This window comes from Raphanus sativus, chromosome 5 (assembly GCF_000801105.2).
Source record: "Raphanus sativus cultivar WK10039 chromosome 5, ASM80110v3, whole genome shotgun sequence".
Classification (NCBI taxonomy): Eukaryota; Viridiplantae; Streptophyta; class Magnoliopsida; order Brassicales; family Brassicaceae; genus Raphanus; species Raphanus sativus.
The window spans coordinates 15,302,602-15,322,402 of NC_079515.1; the positions used below are offsets into that span (position 1 = coordinate 15,302,602).

General features: G+C 36.6%; 4 protein-coding genes across 4 annotated transcripts; 1 reads left to right on the plus strand and 3 right to left on the minus strand.

Annotated features, from left to right (window-relative positions):
* The first annotated feature begins 627 nt into the window (after positions 1-627).
* Positions 628-2,287, plus strand: LOC108863504 (lecithin-cholesterol acyltransferase-like 1). The gene is made up of 2 exons (XM_018637951.2): positions 628-1,162; positions 1,235-2,287. Exons 1-2 carry the CDS (start codon positions 762-764, stop codon positions 2,163-2,165), a joined length of 1,332 nt encoding a protein of 443 aa, XP_018493453.1. The 5' UTR covers positions 628-761; the 3' UTR covers positions 2,166-2,287.
* Positions 2,172-3,441, minus strand: LOC108863506 (ubiquitin-fold modifier-conjugating enzyme 1). Its single transcript, XM_018637952.2, has 3 exons — positions 2,930-3,441; positions 2,782-2,843; positions 2,172-2,504 (listed from the first exon to the last, which is right to left on the minus strand). Exons 1-3 carry the CDS (start codon positions 3,260-3,262, stop codon positions 2,375-2,377), a joined length of 525 nt encoding a protein of 174 aa, XP_018493454.1. The 5' UTR covers positions 3,263-3,441; the 3' UTR covers positions 2,172-2,374.
* Positions 3,442-4,076: 635 nt separating this feature from the next.
* Positions 4,077-6,077, minus strand: LOC108805395 (probable beta-1,4-xylosyltransferase IRX9H). Its single transcript, XM_018577432.2, has 3 exons — positions 5,141-6,077; positions 4,580-4,829; positions 4,077-4,488 (listed from the first exon to the last, which is right to left on the minus strand). The coding sequence occupies exons 1-3, from the start codon at positions 5,815-5,817 to the stop codon at positions 4,318-4,320; spliced, it is 1,098 nt and encodes a 365-aa protein (XP_018432934.1). The 5' UTR covers positions 5,818-6,077; the 3' UTR covers positions 4,077-4,317.
* A 9,683-nt stretch (positions 6,078-15,760) lies between these two features.
* On the minus strand, positions 15,761-16,872 carry LOC130494879 (uncharacterized). The gene is made up of 3 exons (XM_056985702.1): positions 16,591-16,872; positions 15,952-16,495; positions 15,761-15,872 (listed from the first exon to the last, which is right to left on the minus strand). Exons 1-3 carry the CDS (start codon positions 16,682-16,684, stop codon positions 15,761-15,763), a joined length of 750 nt encoding a protein of 249 aa, XP_056841682.1. The 5' UTR covers positions 16,685-16,872.
* Positions 16,873-19,801: the final 2,929 nt, after the last annotated feature.

Here is a 19,801-nt window from a genome sequence, read left to right on the forward strand (position 1 = left end):
CAAAAAATAAGGACTTAGGTCTCTCTATTTAATAGCAGTAATATTTGAGTTTCCATATACAAAAGAACATTGTCAATGTCATTAAAAATCAGAACAAATATAGAAGGTGAGAATTAATGCAACAATCACGTAAACAAAATCACTCAAATCAAGAAACTGACGTATTTCCTTATATACACATGCGAACATGAAACTATATAGCATATTTATACGAATATGCATGTTTGTCCAATGGCATAAACCGTAATATCCTAAGATACTTAAGCATTCTTTCAAAAAGAGGCTGAGAAGGAACCTCGTGCCGACACGTCGTCAATAATGGCAATTCCGAAAATATGTTACTCTTTGAAGGTTACTCTTGTTTTTTGCTTCTGTTTTAATATTAAGGGGATTGAGCATTAACTTGGAAAAAAAAGAATAACGTCTAAACTTGGTGTTGTTCTTTTTATTTCGCCTTTTTTCCAGTTGAATAGCTTGCTTCAATTTGAATACGTAGTTAATTACCACATCATAATATATGGCAAATAAATAAAATAGATCGGGAAAGAAATATCTAGAGAGACTCCAGATGAGAAAGCGGTTTCCATATCACCATAAGTTTTGATACACACTGCTTATCTTAAAGCCATACGTTTTTTGCTTGGACACCAGTCTGCTCTTTGGTTTTGTCTGAAAATTCCACTTTCCAAAATCGATGGAACTTTTCTCCAGATTTCCAGCTTTGCGCAGACACATAAGAGACTCTATTTCTTAGAGAGAACATGAACAAACCATCTTCACTTCATTTGGTAGCTGTCATAATGATGCTCATAACGGCGACAATGACTTTAATGTGTCAAGCTACGGGTAACGTCCACCCTATTATTCTGATTCCAGGAAACGGCGGTAATCAGCTAGAAGCAAGACTCGACCGAGACTACAAGCCAAGCAGCATCTGGTGTAGCAGCTGGTTATACCGTACCCGTAAAAAGACTGATGGATGGTTCAGGCTATGGTTTGATGCTGCAGTGTTATTCTCTCCCTTCACCAAATGCTTCAACGAACGAATGATGTTGTACTATGACGCAGATTTGGATGATTACCAAAACGCCCCTGGTGTCCAAACCCGGGTTTGTCATTTCGGTTCGACCAAATCACTTCTCTACCTCAACCCTCGTCTCCGGTATAGTAACCTTCCAACGTTAACCGGTATGAATGTTATATCAGTTTGTTAACAAGATGTGATTTGGTGCAGAGATGCAACATCTTACATGTCACATTTGGTGAAAGCTCTAGAGAAAGGATGCGGGTATGTTAACGACCAAACCATCCTTGGAGCTCCATATGACTTCAGGTATGGCTTGGCCGGGTCGGGTCACTCGACCCGTGTAGCCTCTCAATATCTACAAGACCTCAGACAGTTGGTGGAGAAAACGAGCAGCGAGAACGAAGGAAAGCCGGTGATACTCCTCTCCCATAGCCTAGGTGGCCTTTTCGTCCTCCATTTCCTCAACCGTAGCTCCCCTTCATGGCGCGGCAAGTACATCAAACACTTTGTTGCACTCGCTACGCCGTGGGGTGGAACCGTTGAGCAGATGAGGACATTTGCTTCGGGGAACACACTCGGTGTCCCTTTTGTTAACCCTTTGCTGGTCAGGCCACAGCAGAGAAGCTCAGAGAGTAACCAATGGCTACTTCCACATTCCAAAGTGTTTGAAGACAGAACTAAACCGCTTGTGGTTGCTCCCGGGGTTAACTACACAGCTTACGAGATGGACAGGTTTCTTTCAGACATTGGCTTCTCTCAAGGAGTAGTACCTTACATGACGAGATTGTTGCCTTTAACAGAGGATACTGCGACTCCGGGAGTGCCGGTCACTTGCATATATGGGAAAGGAGTTGATACGCCGGAGGTTTTGGTGTATGGAGAAGGAGGGTTTGATGAGCAACCAGAGATTAAGTACGGAGATGGAGATGGCACAGTTAACTTGGTGAGCTTAGCAGCTTTGGAGTTGATTCACAATGTTGAGAGTTTGAAAACGGTAGAGATTGGTGGAGTCTCGCATACCTCTATACTTAAAGATGAGATTGCACTTGAAGAGATTGTGCAGCAGATAAAGATTATTAATTCTGGATTAGCTAAGAGTGAACAAGGACAGTCAATTAGTCAGGTTGAAAGTAAGTAGAACTAGTTAGTTTTCGTTAAATACATTAAATGTTGTGTAAAGTGGTTATGATCCAAATTCACTGGAACAAGACAATGAACTTCCACAAACATAATAAAAAGGATAAAAGACGTTTGCAAGTTTTTTATAGAGAAGACCATCCGCTTCAGAAATTTATGAGTTCAGCTATAACTGACTAACATAACCTCTCAACTCTGAGATAGATAGACTTAAGATTCAGTAGAGGAGGCTGCGTCATCTTTGTGCTTAATCATGCCAGAGTCCACAAGGATTGGAATCTCTGCAGCAAGCCATGGAGCAAGCCCCAAACAAAGTGCATGTGCTATACCAAACCTAGGACTGCATAAACAAAACAAAAAAAGCCATTCATCAATGCCAAGAAAACAAGAAACGGATTGCATTAAACCCAAGCTCGCGTAATAAGAATAAAATGTCCACTTCAGGTCAACAACTTTCATTCCGACCTACAATACAGCTTAATAGGGGAGTTTGTTGGCCTAACTGAATAAACATCGACAACAAACAAATGTAAGAAGTAACATCTTAAGACGAAAAAAAAAGAACAGACTAAACTCTGATCTAAAAAAAACAATGCGAGAAGCATAAATAAAGTTACCAGTTTTTAGCCCAGAGCGGCTTGAAATGAACAGTCAGGCAAATCTTCCCACCTCGATACATCTTACATAAAACCAAGAGAGAGAGGAAGAGATGAATAAAGACAGACCAAACCCAAATTGAGAAGAAACCTAGAAAGCCCCCCTAACCTTTTGGGTTTTGCCGTCAATCTCAGGCAACTCAAGCTCGGGAGCAGTTGCAGGGTAGGTGACGGGGATATCGAACTGGAGATCGAACTCGTATTTGAGGAGGTTGTGAACGTACCAGCACTTGCCAGTCCAACGCGTACCTTCGGGGTTGGAGGCGGAGATGCGGAACCAATCATTGTCGTTGGACTTGTTCATCTGTGTATACGCGATCAGTGACTTGTACTCCTCTTTAAGCCTCTGTTTCCATGCATCGCCGTCTCTTGGTCCCGCTTTTGTTGTCAGAAGAGGGATCCGCGTTAACGTCGACTTCGTGCTCGGATCCCATCCTTCCATTTTTTTCTCTCTTGACGATCTGTAACTGCGTTTTCAACCCTAAATGTGTTTTTTTCTTCTTTTGCCTTGATCGGGAATTGATTCTGATTCCTCTTTAGCTTGCTTGCTTTTTGTCAGAGGAGGAGCATCGGGACCACGCAGAAAGAAAGTGTAACCGAAAATATCAAACCGGTTTTGAATTAGGCGACTTGGCTGTCTAAACTAGCTTTTGGTTAACTAACCACAAACAGCTCGCATTGTAAGTTTTAAGAAGTAAAACGACATGTTGTTTTTCTAAGTCTTGCCGACCCAGAAATTTTTAAGAGTCGGTCAATTCAAGCCATTCCGGTCTTTTTCTGTGTTGCAGCAAACATTTTTTCTGTGCGCCTAGTCTACCAAATTGCCTAATTGCTCTACGCTACTTCTGTGGCGCCGAGATACTTCTCCTTCAACCTTGAGAAACCCTAGAAGGTAGACACTGTATGGTAGCAATCTTGTCGATCGTTGTTTGCTACAAAGAGAAAGATAGTTTTAAATTTTTAATTACAAAAAGATAGCCATATTGAGTTTTACATGGATTAGATACCTGTGAGCTACTCTCACAAGTCTTCGTAAGGGTGTCGTGAGCAGAAATGTCAAGAGTTCTAACCAGCACGTCTGGCTAAAAAACAATCCAGATGGATGCATCTCACTCACTCACATTTTGGGACAATCTTACCATGAAATTCTGTAGAATTGTTCTAAGAAGCGTGGGAAACCAGCCTAGAAGCACCATTGTTTGAAGCAATCTAAATATTTGAGACTGTTATAGACACAAATATGAACAATTATCCAATGAATGTGAACGACTAGTTACTTTGTTCATTGTTGTCTGGACTCAGACCGTGTATTGGAATATGTCCAAAGGAAGCAAAAAAATAATTCCATCTCGTACTAAATACACCAAATTCAAAAACATACCAAATTTTCATGGTCTTGAACTTCACCTTTTGCTTGTACGTTCCTGAACACCTGAGACTTCAAAAGTTCCTGAACCCTAGTATAAATCTTTACCAGTCAAAAGTCGTATCTAGGAACTATCTCACAGTAACGACAGCTTCGAGATTCTTCTGCATCACCCACCCTTGTGGATAAGGGACATCTAGCGCATCCAAGTGAAGATGCCAGTTCAGTATCCTCGAACAAGCTGGTGGAACACCTTCCATATCGCTTTCATCTGCTACCACCTGCTCTATAAATGTTGTCTCCTGCTTGGAAAACACACCATGTCATGTATAAGTAAGATTACATAGACGGTTCACTGCGCCACCAGAGATAAAAGGAAAAAAAAAGTCATACTTGGAAACCTTCCTTCACTGTGTCTAGTTGGCGGGTTGGATGTGAAAAAGGACGTTTCCACCTTTTAGGGTCCCAGAGTATAGTGCTGTTGAAAGCAAACCCTGACATATCAACATGGAACCTTCGTACTCTTTTACTCTTTTCATTAGTGTGCCATCCAATTACTTGACTTCCATTGCATACTGGACCCTCGAGGATGGCTTTGTTTTTGCTTGGCGCCAGCATTGCAACAGGCCAAGTTCCAAATCGCCTGCACAAATGAGATAGATAAAGCATAACGAATTCAAATGATGGACAAATCTTCCAGAAGAATATAAGCTTTTGGATATCAAGATGTCAGCATCAACACTAAGCATCTCCAACAATACTAGGATCACTAAGACTGCACGAAAAAAGCCACAACAAGATGCGAATTAAAGAAGTGTATACCAATAGAGTTCTGCTAGACTGAAACCGAAGCACAGTCTCTCAACAGAAACCAACTCAATGATGTAATAATAACTCTAATTCTCACAAACTACCAGGCAATATAACATCAAAGACCCACTCTTATTAACTCACCTGATCTCTCTCAAGCTTCGGAACAAGTCAAGAGAGTAGACATTATCATCATCAGCAAAGTAAACAATCCCATCAAGCTTATGCAGCTCAATATGTTCCAAGGCAGTGTTCCTCTGATGAACACCTCTATCCTTAAAACTCGTCATGTTCCTCTTGCAAACCAAGTGTCTATACATCACCCCGGTCTTCCTCAGAATCTCAGAAGTCTCGAACGACGCCGCATTGCCCTCCACCACTATCCACAGCACAGGTGGCTCCACCAGCCTCAGCGTTTGAGCAACCCTGTTCAAGTAATACGCCTGCATCGCTCGATTGTACGTTGGCGTCACCACAATCACAAGCTTCCTCGGCACAACCAAATCCAAATCCTCCGCCACGAAGCTTACTCCATCCACACCTATCTCTTCCCGTTTCACGTTGCTGGGAGGTTTGATCTGGAAGGTGGAATGATCTGTACCGTTCATGTCATCGATTTGGCCGTACGGTGTCATACCTAAGAGGAAACCGATGAGAAAGAAAGCGAGGAACTGGTAAAACGGTCGCCGCCATGGACCTCTGCGTGAGAGAAGTTGGGGGGAGTTGTGTTGTTTAGTGGTGCCTTTCTGAGAAGGGGATGGTGCTGCGCCTCCGGGGCGATTGTGATAGAGCGGCGAGAGAGTTCGCCGGATTGAAGCCATCTCAGATGCTTACATGCTCCGAATCAAACATTGAGAGGGATCAAGAGAAGCAATTCGCAGGAGGATTTCAAGCTCAAGTCGGAGTTGGTAATCTCGTTTAGTCTTCTTACTTGCCGATTTGGATCTGTCGCCGCGGAGATCTAGAAAGAGGGAAAGTTGCAGGGGAAGAGAGAGAGTGGCCAAGAAAGAAATTAGCTACGCAGGTTCGTGTGACACGTGGCCTGGTTATGGCTTGTGAGAAAAACATTGTAAAATGGTAGGGATGGCTGGCCTGGGAGTATAATACACCAACAATATTTATCTCAATCTTTTTAATATCATTCATGAGATATGTCTAAATTAAAATCATGATATTTGTCTTATTCTGAGAGAGTGGGGTTAAATAAAATAAATAAATTATTAGTTAGATTTAAGATTAAATAGCACTAAAAAAATAAAATGACCAAAATAACTTCTTTTTGTTTTAAAAATTTTAATTTTTATTTATTTTGAAATTTGAAACTCATATCTAAAACTCACCTCTTAACTCTAAACCATAAGTATAGATTAGTTAACTCAAATTATATAAATGCATATTTTATCCTTTAATAAATAGTTTCTATTTTTTCTTTATGATAAAACTTTTTATTTTTAAAAAATTGAGATGGACTGGAGATAATCTAAGCATGTCAAGTTCCCAACTGATACTCTCTTTATATGATAATTGTAGTTTAAGGTTTCACACATATATTCAAACATATATTTGTTTTGTTTTACCTCTTTTAGTTATGTACACTATATGATTTTGGTAATTGCTAAAAGGGAATTGTAACAAATATGTTGATATTTAGTCCAAAAAAAGATGTTGATAAATAGTTATATATTCTTGGAAAGTAAAACCTAGGAGATCTTACATTCATTTTTATGTTAGAAAAAATCTCTTTAATATTAGTTGAGAATTTATATTCAAAAAAAAAAAAAACGTGACATTAGTATATAAAGTAATTTCATAAACGAAAAGTACACAAAAATTATTTTTGATATCTTAAAATTACCTTTCCTTTTAAAATTAATCTTAAACAACAATATCAATCTTTAAAAAAGTATTTTATAAATTTATTTCCTCTGATATAGAAGTAAAAATTACTTAAACAACATTAATTGAGATATTTTCTTTGATTCTTATATTACATAATGATGTTATCATGATTTAGTTCATTTGTTAAATAATATATGTGTATAAGGTTTCAAAAGATTATTACATTGGTTTATTTTCAGTTTTTTTTTTCATTTACGCAACTATGAAGCTGATAATCATTTTAGTATCTTATATTGTTTTTTTTATCAAAAGTATCTTATATTGTTAAAACACATATAAATATAGTAAATTATGCATAATTTGCACATCTAAGTTGAAGAACTAAACTAAATACAGTAAACAATATTATTTTGATTTAACCTAACTAAAATAGTTGACCAAAAAAAAAACCTAACTAAAATAAATAAAATTATGGTTCAATTTGGATGAATAGATGTAGTTCAATACAGTCAGAAAAAAGTAAGTATACCAATCTAAAGTTTTGTACCTAAAATAAAAGTAAAATGAAATATTATTATTTATTATGATATCTTAATTATTTTATACATATTATCTATGAAATGACTCCAATTAATATATGTAACTAATAAATTTAAACAATGTTTTAATCTTTTTGTAACTAAAACATTATAGTACATTTCAAAGAAGTGATGTTCAATAAACTCAAATATTTTAATAGTTAATAATATGAAAATAATCAATAACTTCTTACAAAAATAATAAAATGATATTAAACTTATAAACAAATGAAATAAATTGTTAATCAATTATGATAATCTTTATTTTGTAGATATTTATATTCGTGCATGGGCATGAAAAAATCATCTAATTAGTGTAATATTTTCTAGGTTTTACTTTCTAAGAATATAGAACTATTTATCAGCATATTTGTTGCAATTTAGAAATACTATTTTTAGGTTGTAAAAGTGTTACACATAATTTAACAAAAATGATGATTTCGTAGAAGGATGGGTATTTCATAAGGGTACCATAAAATATGTAGAATCAACTGTATCTCCTCAAAGTATGCAAGTTATCGACGAGTACTTCAATCACCACTAGATCATCATATTATTTTGATACATCGTGCATGTAACAATTCATAATTGAGGTATTTCACAAAACCTCCCATAAATTCTTTGCCAGGTTTAAAATTATTCAGTGTTTTTATCTTGTGTTTTTTGTTTAAATCTTATGCACACTACTTGTAAGACTATCAACAATAGTTTTCACTTTCAACATTCTTCACATCATCTTCCCTCTCTTCCACATCATATTTTCGCCTTTCTACCAACTAATTCAACACCCACTCAATTTTTAAGTTCAACACATTTTCCTATAATTTTTTTCTTTCATAATTTTGCTTTCTTATATGTTTTTTTTCATTACATATTGAAATTTATTGATTAAAATTAAATTGAAATAGTTAAGAATTATAATTATTGATCAAAATTAAATAACAATAGTCTAGTTGGGATTCATTTCATTAGAAAAAAGAGAAATATAAAGGCAAAGGTTTAATGGAGTCTAATAGAAAATTTATAGTACAAATAGATGAACTTTTTTTGTGTTCAAATCAAATGAAACAAGTTTCTATTTACAGAATTTGAAAATGATAAATTTTGATGTAAAAATAAAATTTAGAAAATAAAAATTTATGAGATAATTTATATCAAATAATTCAGATGAAAAAAAATCAGAAATATCTATGACTCATAATTTAGTGACAAGTGCTCATTGGATTCAACATTGTTGAATTCTTTCAACCATACTTAATACACATAGGATTCAATTTGTTTTTCAATAGACCATTGTACTTTTTTAACTATTGATTTTTTAATTCAATAAGCCATTGTAGATAGTCCAAGCATAAACCTTTTCCAGAATTTTATATTTATCTTGTTTACGTCTTATTTTCTCTTTTTGATGCAATTTTTAATTTATTGATCAATCAGAAAAGGACATTTACAAAGAATGGGCTAGCTAAGAATGAAAAAAGGAAATAAACATATACCTATAAAAGACTTTATGCTATAGAAAATCTAATCAAATGCTTCAAACCATCTCCAGAGAAGACCATTTAAGGGATGATCCAACAGATATCTTAGGGATATGATCCTATCCTTGATTCCTTTGTTGATTACTGTAGTCAGTTGCTCACTCCCTTGAGGAGATTGTAGGTGCCTGCGACCATTCCGTGCTCGTCAAACATTGTAAACTACTGCCTGAAACACCATTCGAATGAGAATCTGATCAACCTTATTTGATGCACCAGTTTGAATGAAGCTAAACATGTCCTGCTAATCCGGGTTAATACTCCTTCCTACCAGTCTTCTTGCTAGACGGTCCCAAACGGTATAATAATATGGGCAGACAAAGAATAAATGATCTCGAGTCTCGTCTTTTTCTCCAAAATGAGCACAACCTTGTTGGATACCCCACTTTCTGTGACACTTTAGCTTGCAGCTGCTTTAGGCATTTGACCAAACTTAAACGTGACAGATAGAGACAAACTGAGATTTTCAACTCAAGGTAACAAAAACATGATTTCTCTGTAAGAAACCATTGAAGAGTGAGTGATCAATAATCAAATTACGGATCTCCTGTACTAAATGTTGATAGATAATCCCCGAGCCAATCTAGAATGTTATATTGCAATGAAATGAATTTTTATTTGATATTCAATAAATAATAATCCATCCGTTTAAATTTGTAAGTAGTTTTTACATAAAATTACTAATATTAAGAAATTTATTACTTTTTAAAAAGTATCATTTAATATATAAATTCAACCCATTATAAAAAGTTAACATATTTTTATTGGTTGCATAATATACAATAAATGCAAAAGCTACATTGAAATGTTAAAAGAACTACTTATATTTTGAAACAAAGTTTTTTTTTACTAAAACTACTTAAAATATGAAACGGAGGAAGTATATTTTATGGAATGGTATAAGAAATAAAGACTAACTTCTTTTCTCAGCTGGTTCTGAGATCATTCTCTTTTCCTTAAATCTGTCTGAAGATTATTAAGGTGGTGGCTGAGCTGAGTTACATGGTGTTGTGCACTCTTCAGAAATGTGTTTTACCGTCAAATTGTTTGCAAGCATTGATCGCTGAAGCTGTGTGGGTTTAACAGAAGCAGATGAGCATATATGAAGTATGTCTTCCATCAAACTTACTTTCCATAACCCAGAAAAATTCCATAACTAAAAAAAGGAGATGCAGATTGTATATTAATTATGGTCTCCAATATCCTTCGTTTCTAAGTGTCACCTACGTAGATAAAAATGAAAAAGAACTAAACGCAATTGATGATTTTCCAAATATTCTAATTAAACAAGAAATATAAAAAACAACACAATCTAATTAACTATATGATAGTGAACATAATCGGCAATTGAAATTTAAACTGGAAAAGGAAGGAAAGGGAAGATGAGGAGGTCAAACTTTTCATCATTGAAGAGGATGTTAATCCTAAATTTAGTGCCTCAGAAAAATGAAAAAACCCAGCCGGCTGAAATTTGAAGATGGTAGTCCATCATTGTTGTAGGTTGTGCTTGTAAAGAAGAAATATACATGATTCGGGTGCAGCAATGAGATTTAGAGAGGACATCATCCCTTTTTATAGGATCAAAATTTCTGGTTTACAAAGTGCTAGGTGAATTGAAAATTAAATTGGCCATAGTGGGAGAGGTGGACTGAGGAACTCAATGGTGAATCTTAATAACATGATTTTAACGTTTAGCGGAAGTGTTACATTTACCCATACGGCTCTGAACTGGTGGTGGGAATCATAAGAGATGAGACGGCATCAATGATGCACTACAAGAAAACAGATATTTAACGAGGGCCATTTTCCTCGTTAATTCCTCGTAAAAGGATGTTTACGAGGAATTAACGAGGAAAAGAGTTTCGTCGTTTATCGTCCGTCGTAACAAAACTTTCGTCGCCATTTCCTCGTACAATAGCGAGTCTACTATTTCCTCGTAAAAACGAAGTTAATATTTCGTCGTAAGTTCCTCGCCGCTTTTCCTCGTAAATCACTCGCAGGCTTTCCTCGTAGAAGCCACGCGGAACACCCGTCATTACTTACACGTAAGATCCTTGAAAATAAACCTCGTAAATTCGATGTAACTTCCTTGAAAAGATTCCTCGTGAAGTCCACGTAAAGTCCTTGAAATATTTTCCTCGTAAAAACCTCGAAAGGCTTTCCTCGTAAATTCCTCGGAAATCTTTTCGTCGTAAATAACTCGTAGAGTGCCAATTTTCGAATTAATAAAAATATTATTTGATAAATATAATAATTATTAATTTAATAAAATAAAAGTATTTAAATATTGGGTTTATAAATAAATTTTAAATAAAATTCAGAAGCAACAAAATATTTTATATATAATTAAGTTTTGGATTTTATAATACATAAACCGAAAAAAACTAAAAAAACTAAGGCTCGTTCATCGCCTCGTAGAATTCCTCGCTCCTCCTCGTAACATCCTCCTCGTTATGTGTGCCCGATGACTCGCCTGGAATGGGATTTTGTTGTTTCATGTTCCTCAACAAAGCTTCCCATTCCGGATTTGTGGACGCTATAACGTCAATGAAGGCCTCGAGTCCACTCACACGGCTTTTGGTCGCGCCCAGCTCGGAACGCAACTGAGTGACTTCTTCGGTCTGTCTCTGAGCATAAGATGATGTCGCTCTCGGGACATCATTGACGGAACCGATCCCCAACGTACGTCCCTTTTTCTTAGGGACAACCTTAAAAACAAAAAAATTATATTTGTTAGTTAAATTTAAAAGGTAAATTTAATGAATTAATAATTAAAAAGACATAATGTTAAAAAATTTACCTCCTCGTAAATCTTATCCACTTCAGTTGTGGATAAGGTAACCGGTAATCCGTCGGCGGACTGCTGGGTCAGCTGAGTCTGGCGCTCCTAAACCCGATCAATTACGTTGTTGTAGATTTGCTCGGACTTGCCATCTAAAAACTGGCCCGCCTTGTTCTTGTGGGTCCGCTCGTAAAGTTCCGGAAGAGTCGGGAGACGTCCAAACTCTTTGGCCTAAAAACATTTAAGAAAATTGTTAGAAATATATTTAATTATATTAAAAATAATAATTAAAAAAATTAAATATTTAATTACGTACCATTTGCAAACGGACACCGGCATGGGGTTTTTGGCCTGTAGAGTGTTGCATCGGGCCGTTACCGTGCTCGTCTACCGTGTTACGGGCGGCAGCACAAATGTTTGCGATCCTAATGGAGTTGGGATCCTTCCAGTAACGGATGAGGCCGTCCCAAACATCCGTGGTAAGCTCAGCGGGTTTGCCACGGGTGTACCCCTTGACGATCCAGGCACCCTTCCAGTTGCAAACCGTGTCCGACAAGCGAACTTGCGCCTTCTCGTAAAACGCCTTCCTCACTCTCTCACTGACCCCGATGGACCAATGATACTTTTGCTGCAAAAAAAAATTTAATAATTGGTTAATAAAAAAAATAATAATTAATTAATAGAATTACTTACAGCGTAAATCTTGAACCACGTCTTTCGGATGTAGATCGGCGTCAATTTCCAGTTTGGATGCGCCATGGAGAAGTAACCTTTAATCGTCTCGGTTACATCTGTCGCAAGGCAATTGTCAACCCCAAACCTGGAAAAAATGAAAATTTAAATTATTTAATGAAGTTATAAATTAAAATAATTATTTAAAAAATGCACTTACCACAAAGTCCCGTCGGGTCTGTCGGGGTCTATGATTGGTAAACCAGCTCTGCCTGGCATACCGAGAATATCCTCGACAGTGTACTGCGAGAAGGGAACAGTAGGTGGCACCATGAGATCGGAATGAACAGCGGCGGGGATCTCAGGAGGAGCTATCGGAGGAGGCACCGGAGGAGCCATCGGAGGAGCCATCGGCTGAGCCATCGGCTGAGCCATCAGAGGAGGCATCGGCTGAGCCATCGGAGGAGGCATCAGAGGGAAGAAATGCTGAGTCTCGGGAACAGACTCCTGATCCGAAGAATCTGAACCGCCGGCACCTGAAGAAGAACCTGGCGGGTCTAACTGACTACCAGGCTCACCGAATATCTCCCTGTAGTGAGCAGAAAGCATGCGCTGGCGAACCTGCAAAAATATTTTTTTTTGAGATTATGATCATCAATAATTAAAAAACTATCATCAATAATTAAAAAATCTATCTAACGAACATAAAATCCGTAAACCCATCTAAATTCCCTAAACTAACCACCTAAACTAACCACCTATCTAAATTGTCTAAACTAATTATGGGGGCGAGGAAATTACCATTTTCGGAGAAGAGAGGAATGGGGGAGGAGTTGGAGACGAAATGGGGAGGAAGTGGAGAGGAAGTTGGGAGGAATGGAGAGTGTGAGGTTTGTGCGGTTGTATATATAACTTACGGAGGTCTTGCAATTTCCTCGTAAGTTTACGAGGAATTAAAGAGGCCCGTGTTTCTGTTCCTCGTAAAAACCACGTAACCTTACGAGGAAATTGCGAGGCCCGTCCCAAATCAAACGATGAAATAGCGAGGCCCGTCTTTCTGTTCCTCGTAAAAGCCTAGTAAGTTACGAGTTATTAACGAGGTTATTTTCTAAACCTCTAAAATCGAAACCCCAAACCTTAAACCCCATCTTTCTTATATTCTACTTCATATATTCATAACATATCTTCTTTTTAACCTCAATATTCTTAACATTTCAAACCTCAAAATTTATAACCACAATTCTTTAACTTCTAATATTAATCTCTTCTTTCTAATATAAACTTATACAAAATCAAATTATTTATTTAAATTTTTTATCTTAATTGCAACAAAAATATAATCCTTTGAAGATTTGAAAATATAATCCTTTGAAGATTTAAAAATATAATCCTTTGAAGATTGAAAATTATAAAATTATTAATGGGGTTTGGAGTTTGGGATTTAAACAAAATAGATAAGAAAGATGGGGTTTGGGGTTTAGGGTTTAGGGGTTTAGACAACATTTCTCGTTAAAACCTCGTAAACCCACGAGGAAATAACGAGGAAGTAAAAAAAAAACAGAAAGCCTCGGTAATTCCACGTAAGCTTACGAGGTCTTTACGATGATTCTGTCTTACGTGGAATTAACGAGGCCCGTGTTTTTCTTTTTTTCTACTTTCCTTGTTATTTCGTCGTAAATTACGAGGAATTAACGAGGTTTTCTTTCTAAACCTCTAAAATCAAAAACCCCAAACCTTAAACCCCATCTTTCTTATATTCTACTTCATATATTCATAACATATATTTCTTTTAACCTCAATATTGTTAACATTTCAAACCTCAAAATTTATAACCACAATTCTTTAACTTCTAATATCAATCTCTTCTTCCTAATTTAAACTTATACAAAATCAAATTATTTATTTAAATTTTTTATCTTGCAACAAAAATATAATCCTTTGAAGATTTAAAAATATAATCTTTTGAAGAGTTGAAAATATAATCATTTGAAGATTTGAAAATATAATCTTTTGAAGATTTGAAAATATAATCATTTGAAGATTTAAAAATATAATCTTTTGAAGATTTGAAAATATAATCTTTTGAAGATTTAAAAATATAATCTTTTGAAAATTATAAAATTATTAATGGGGTTTGGAGTTTGGGATTTAGACAAAATAGATAAGAAAGATGGGGTTTGGGGTTTAGGGTTTAGGGGTTTAGACAACATATCTCGTTAAAACCTCGTAAACCCACGAGGAAATAACGAGGAATTAAAAAAAAACAGGAAGCCTCGTTAATTCCACGTAAGCTTACGAGGTCTTTACGACGATTCTGTCTTACGTGGAATTAACGAGGCCCGCGTTTTTCTTTTTTTCTACTTTCCTCGTTATTTCGTCGTAACCTACGAGGAATTAACGAGGTTTTCTTTCTAAACGCCTAAAATCAAAAACCCCAAACCACAAACACCATCTTTCCTATCTTCTACTCTTCATATTCCAATCCCAAACCTCAATCTTTTTTTTTCTTTATAATCGAATCACATGCATTAAGTCTGAAAATCAATCATATTAAAACACAAATACATCAATCGGATACATTTTCGTCATCACTAGAAACATCATCATTTTCATTAAACTCGTCTTCAACAGCTTCGTCTGTGCCATCGTCGGTAAGATCTTCATACTCATGATTATGCGGATCAATGAGAAGAATGTCATCAATTTGTTGTTCAGGTTCCTCGACTTCATTTATCTGTTCTTCTTGCAATGGTGGTTCTTCTCCACTAATGATTCGTCCTCGAGGTGTAACTTTGATCACAGATAACCAATTTATTCCCGATTCTCTCATCCGAGGGTATGGAAGGTAGCTAACTTGATCTGCTTGTGAAGCTAAGATGAAAGGCTCGAATTTGTTGTACCTGAAAATAAAGAAAACATAGAAGTAAGCTTATTCTGCTCATGTATGCCAAATAAAGAATTTGTTGTATCTTCGTCCACCATTGACATCAACTACACCAAATTTGTCAAACCGAACACCTCTGTTGACGACGGGGTCGAACCACTCACATTTGAAGAGGACGCATTTCAGCTTCAATATCCCTGGAAATTCCACTTCGATAATCTCTGTCAAGATACCGTAGAAATCGGTTTCCCCTTTCACACATATTCCATAGTTACTGGTCGCCCGCTGTCTACCATACTCATATGTGTGAAAAGTATAGCCTCGTGTGAAATACATCTGTGAAGTGGTGACCTTTACATGTGGAGATTGAATTACTTCATGTAACCACTTAGGATAATCTGCATCGTCGTCAAAATCAACCTGCAAAAACAAAGTGAACGTTAAAATACAAATCATTTATGAATAAAGAGTTTAAGTTAATACCTGACTCATCAACCACTTTATAAAGTGTTGATCTTTCCTTTTGTCTACGTCAGTTGTGGATATACCAGGGAATGTTTCTTCGACTTGTGAAACAAATAGGCTGTAAAATCACATTTTATATTAATTAATATTTGGCAATTATATATATGTGTTAATTTATACGTGTCCATTTATGTTACCTTTCAAAATAACGAATCAATGGATCCTCACAATTGAGTAGAATATAGGTGTGTGCACTATGAGCGTCTTCTTCACTCGACCACCAAACCTCTTTTGATTTCCCACCCAGTCGCCCAATCTGGCTAAAGATGTCTGGAACACCAGCAACTGCGTATGTTGGCGCGACACCACCATCATCATATCTCCTTGGAGCTCTTTTCCGAGTACGTACTTTTGACGCAAAGTAGTACGATGTGAAGTGAGAAGTTTCTTCCGTCAAACTTCCAGCAATTATAGATTCTTCAACCTTTGCAAGGTTCTTCGCTTTTCCCTTCAAATATTTCATGGCTCGCTCATACTGATATATCCATCCGTAATGTACAGGTCCACGAAGCAATGCCTCATATAGAAGGTGGATAGCTAGATGCTCCATTACGTCAAAAAACCCAGGAGGAAATATCTTCTCCAAGTTGCACAATAAGATGAGAATGTTCTCTTGAAGCTGTTCCACGACTTCTACTTTAAGGGTGCGGGTGCTCAGATCCCTGAAAAATGCTCCAATGCCTTGTATATTCCAAAAACAATTATACACATATTAGTCATATATATTTCAAACTAAATCATTATATATAAAATAACTGCAATAAATAATATAGTACCTGCAAGTGCTTCATGTACGTTTGTAGGAAGTAGCTCCGCAAAAGCAAAGGGAAGTAGTCGTTGCATAAAGACATGACAGTCATGACTCTTCATCCCGGAGAACTTTTGACCCTTTTCAACGCATCTAGACAGATTTGAAACATACCCATCGGGGAATTTCACTTCTGATGCTACCCAGTTGAACAACACCGACTTTTTTTCTGAAGACAATCTGAATATCGGAACAGGAACTTGCCCATTGCTGTTTATATGTAACTCGCTTCTTGAGCAAATATCCGGCAAGTCTAAATTCGATTTTATGTTGTATTTTGTCTTCCCCGGGACATTCAATATTGTATTCATGATGTTCTCAAAGAAATTCTTCTATATATGCATCACATCGAGGTTGTGGCGCAGAAGAAGATCCTTCCAATATGGCAACTCCCAAAATATACTCTTCTTGTGCCAGTTGTGATGAACACCGTAAGAATCAGGCATATTAGGGGGAACATGCCAATTACCACCACGAGGAACTGTTTCCAAAGCTCCATAGTAATCGAGTTGCTTTTCAGTTTCTTCTCCAGTTAAATATGGAGGAGGAGTGTCTCTCACAACCCTTTTGTGCCTAAACAATGTCTTGTTTCTTCGGTACGGATGGCCAATGGGAAGAAATCTATGATGACAATCGAACCAACTTGTCTTCCTCCCATTCTTCAGTTGAAACGCATCTGTCGCTCCATTACAATATGGACAAGCTAATCTCCCATGTGTAGTCCATCCCGACAACATCCCATAGGCAGGAAAGTCACTTATGGTCCACAAAAGCATCGCTCGCATCGTGAAATTCGTCTTCGTTGAGCAGTCATACGTTCTCTCCCCTGTTGACCACAAATCCTTCAACTCTTTTATCAGTGGTTGCAGGAAAACATCCAGCGACCTTTTAGGATGTTTCGGACCAGGTATTAAAATGGTCAAGAATAGCAACTCCCGTTGCATGCACATCTCCGGTGGCAGGTTGTATGGCGTAAGAAAGACTGGCCACAATGAATATTGTCTCCCTGACATTCCGAATGGACTAAATCCATCTGTGCATAATCGAGATACGCATTCTGGATATTGCTAGCGAATTCCGGATATACTTTGTTAAAATGTTTCCAGGCTCTTGCATCTGATGGATGTGTCATCTCACCATCCGTCTGAGTATGCTCGGCATGCTATCTCATCTTTCCAGCAGTCTGCTCTGATTGGTACAATCTTTTCAATCTGTCTGTAATTGGTAGGTACCACATCCTTTGGTACGGTACCCTATTACGTCCCCGTCCTTGCGGCTTGAATCGTGGCTTCTTGCAGAATCGACATTCTTCTAACTTCTCATCATTTCCCCAGTAGATCATGCAGTTGTCGATGCAAACATCTATCATCTCCGAAGGCAACCCAAGACTATAAACCAGTTTCTGAATCTCATAATAAGAATCAGCAGACACATTGTCTTCCGGCAAATACTCTTTGAACAAGTCTGCCAATTCATTCATGCAACTTTCAGGTAGATTGTGATCAGTTTTAATATTCATCATTCTAGCAGCCAACGACAATTTAGAGAGACCTTCTCTACAACCACTGTAAAGTGGTTGATTCGCCGCATTTAACATTTCATAAAACTTTTTTGCATCTATGTTAGGTTCTTCATCTTCATCATGAGCTACGAATGCATCAGTTACCATATCATGAACCCTATCAAAATCTACCATCTGCTCCTCCTGATGGTAACTATGTTCATTATGCAAATGATGAGCAACCGGTTCTTCCTGAAAATTGCTATTACTACTACTAGCTTCATTCTGATCATAATTATTATAACCTTCTCCATGTTGAAACCAGATATAGTAATTTGGCGTTAAACCTCTATTTATTAAATGCTTCCAAACATTTTCACGATTTGCCAATTTCGAATTGTTGCATTTCCGACATGGACAGAACATCTTACCGCTTTCTAGGGCGAGCGGTGTGGAATCTGCTTGATGCATAAATGTCTCCAGTCCCGCAATGTATTCTTTCGTCACTCTCCCGTTAGCATCTCTATGCATATACATCCACCTCCGCAACTCGTAGACATTCCCGGAGCCTGACATTTTTTTCCTTTCACGTTTTTCTTTTTTTTTTTCTTGTTGGTGTGTTTAAAATGATGTTGAAACTTCCATATTTATAGAAAATTTTCGAATCTGGTAGTTGAAGTTTTGCGATGAATTTGCGAGGAATAGGTAGGTAGCAAAAAAAAAACGTGCTTCAAAATTCCTCGTTAAGTTCACGTATATCATTTCCTCGTAAAGATGACGTAATCTTACGTTGATTTAACGAGGAAAGTATATTTCCACTTTTCATCGTAAAGATAATGCAAGCTTTACGTGGTCTTTACGAGGAAAGTGTATTTCCTCGTTAAGCCCACGTAAAGTTACGTGGGCTTTACGACAAAATATTGTCTCCGTTATTTTACGAGGAAATAACGAGGTTTACTTCTTTCTTTGTAATTTCCTCGTAAGTTCCTCGTAAATTTACGAGGATTATATTTCCTCGTTAACTTTCCTCGCCAAAGTGCTGTTTTCTTGTAGTGGATGGATGTTAAGCCAAAAAAGATAATGATAGGTGTTAGTGGGATAAATAATTAAAATATATTTTTTCTGTTTCATAATAAATATTATTTTAACATTTTTTTCTTATTGCATAAAAAATATCACTTCTCAATTCCAATGCAAATTATACTTATTTTCATCTTAAATCTGATTGCAAACTGCATTGATTGTATAAATACTTTTATTTATCTCAAATACTATTGGTCAAAGAGTTGTAATTAATAACAACTTACATATACTTATGTCACTTTCTTAATCGGTGTGAAAATATCAAAATAATACTTATTCAGAAACAGAAGAGTATTAACGAAAGCTTTTTTGGCCCATTTGAACTAATCTGCAAACGAAACAGCGATCTTTTGATAGAACGATGACTCGTGTCGATTTCTACCATTTTTAAGATAACCACGTGGCTTCACGAGAAGAAGAGATATTTTTCTATATATAGAAAGCGAGATCTGTAATCTATATATATGTTGAATCTTTTCATGCTATATTCTTTTTACTTGTTTTCTCAGTTGGTAATTAGTTTGGTCTGGTGAAATGCATAATCACAGTCATTTTTTAAGCAAACAAGTATGATCAGACTAGTCATGGTAAAATC

Bases quoted from the DNA above. Each gene is read 5' to 3' on its own strand.
- LOC108863504 (XM_018637951.2), top strand. From the start codon at position 762: ATGAACAAACCATCTTCACTTCATTTGGTAGCTGTCATAATGATGCTC. The intron at 1,163-1,234 runs GTATAGTAACCT...GATTTGGTGCAG, and splicing joins TACCTCAACCCTCGTCTCCG to AGATGCAACATCTTACATGT.
- LOC130494879 (XM_056985702.1), bottom strand. From the start codon at position 16,684: ATGAAGAGTCATGACTGTCATGTCTTTATGCAACGACTACTTCCCTTT. The intron at 16,496-16,590 runs GTACTATATTAT...GGAATATACAAG, and splicing joins CGTACATGAAGCACTTGCAG to GCATTGGAGCATTTTTCAGG. The intron at 15,873-15,951 runs GTAACATAAATG...GTGATTTTACAG, and splicing joins TTGATTCGTTATTTTGAAAG to CCTATTTGTTTCACAAGTCG.
- LOC108863506 (XM_018637952.2), bottom strand. From the start codon at position 3,262: ATGGAAGGATGGGATCCGAGCACGAAGTCGACGTTAACGCGGATCCCT. The intron at 2,844-2,929 runs GTTAGGGGGGCT...GTTTTATGTAAG, and splicing joins TTGACGGCAAAACCCAAAAG to ATGTATCGAGGTGGGAAGAT. The intron at 2,505-2,781 runs GTAACTTTATTT...TTGTTTATGCAG, and splicing joins CCGCTCTGGGCTAAAAACTG to TCCTAGGTTTGGTATAGCAC.
- LOC108805395 (XM_018577432.2), bottom strand. From the start codon at position 5,817: ATGGCTTCAATCCGGCGAACTCTCTCGCCGCTCTATCACAATCGCCCC. The intron at 4,830-5,140 runs GTGAGTTAATAA...TCATTTGTGCAG, and splicing joins CGAAGCTTGAGAGAGATCAG to GCGATTTGGAACTTGGCCTG. The intron at 4,489-4,579 runs GTATGACTTTTT...TTTTCCAAGCAG, and splicing joins CAGTGAAGGAAGGTTTCCAA to GAGACAACATTTATAGAGCA.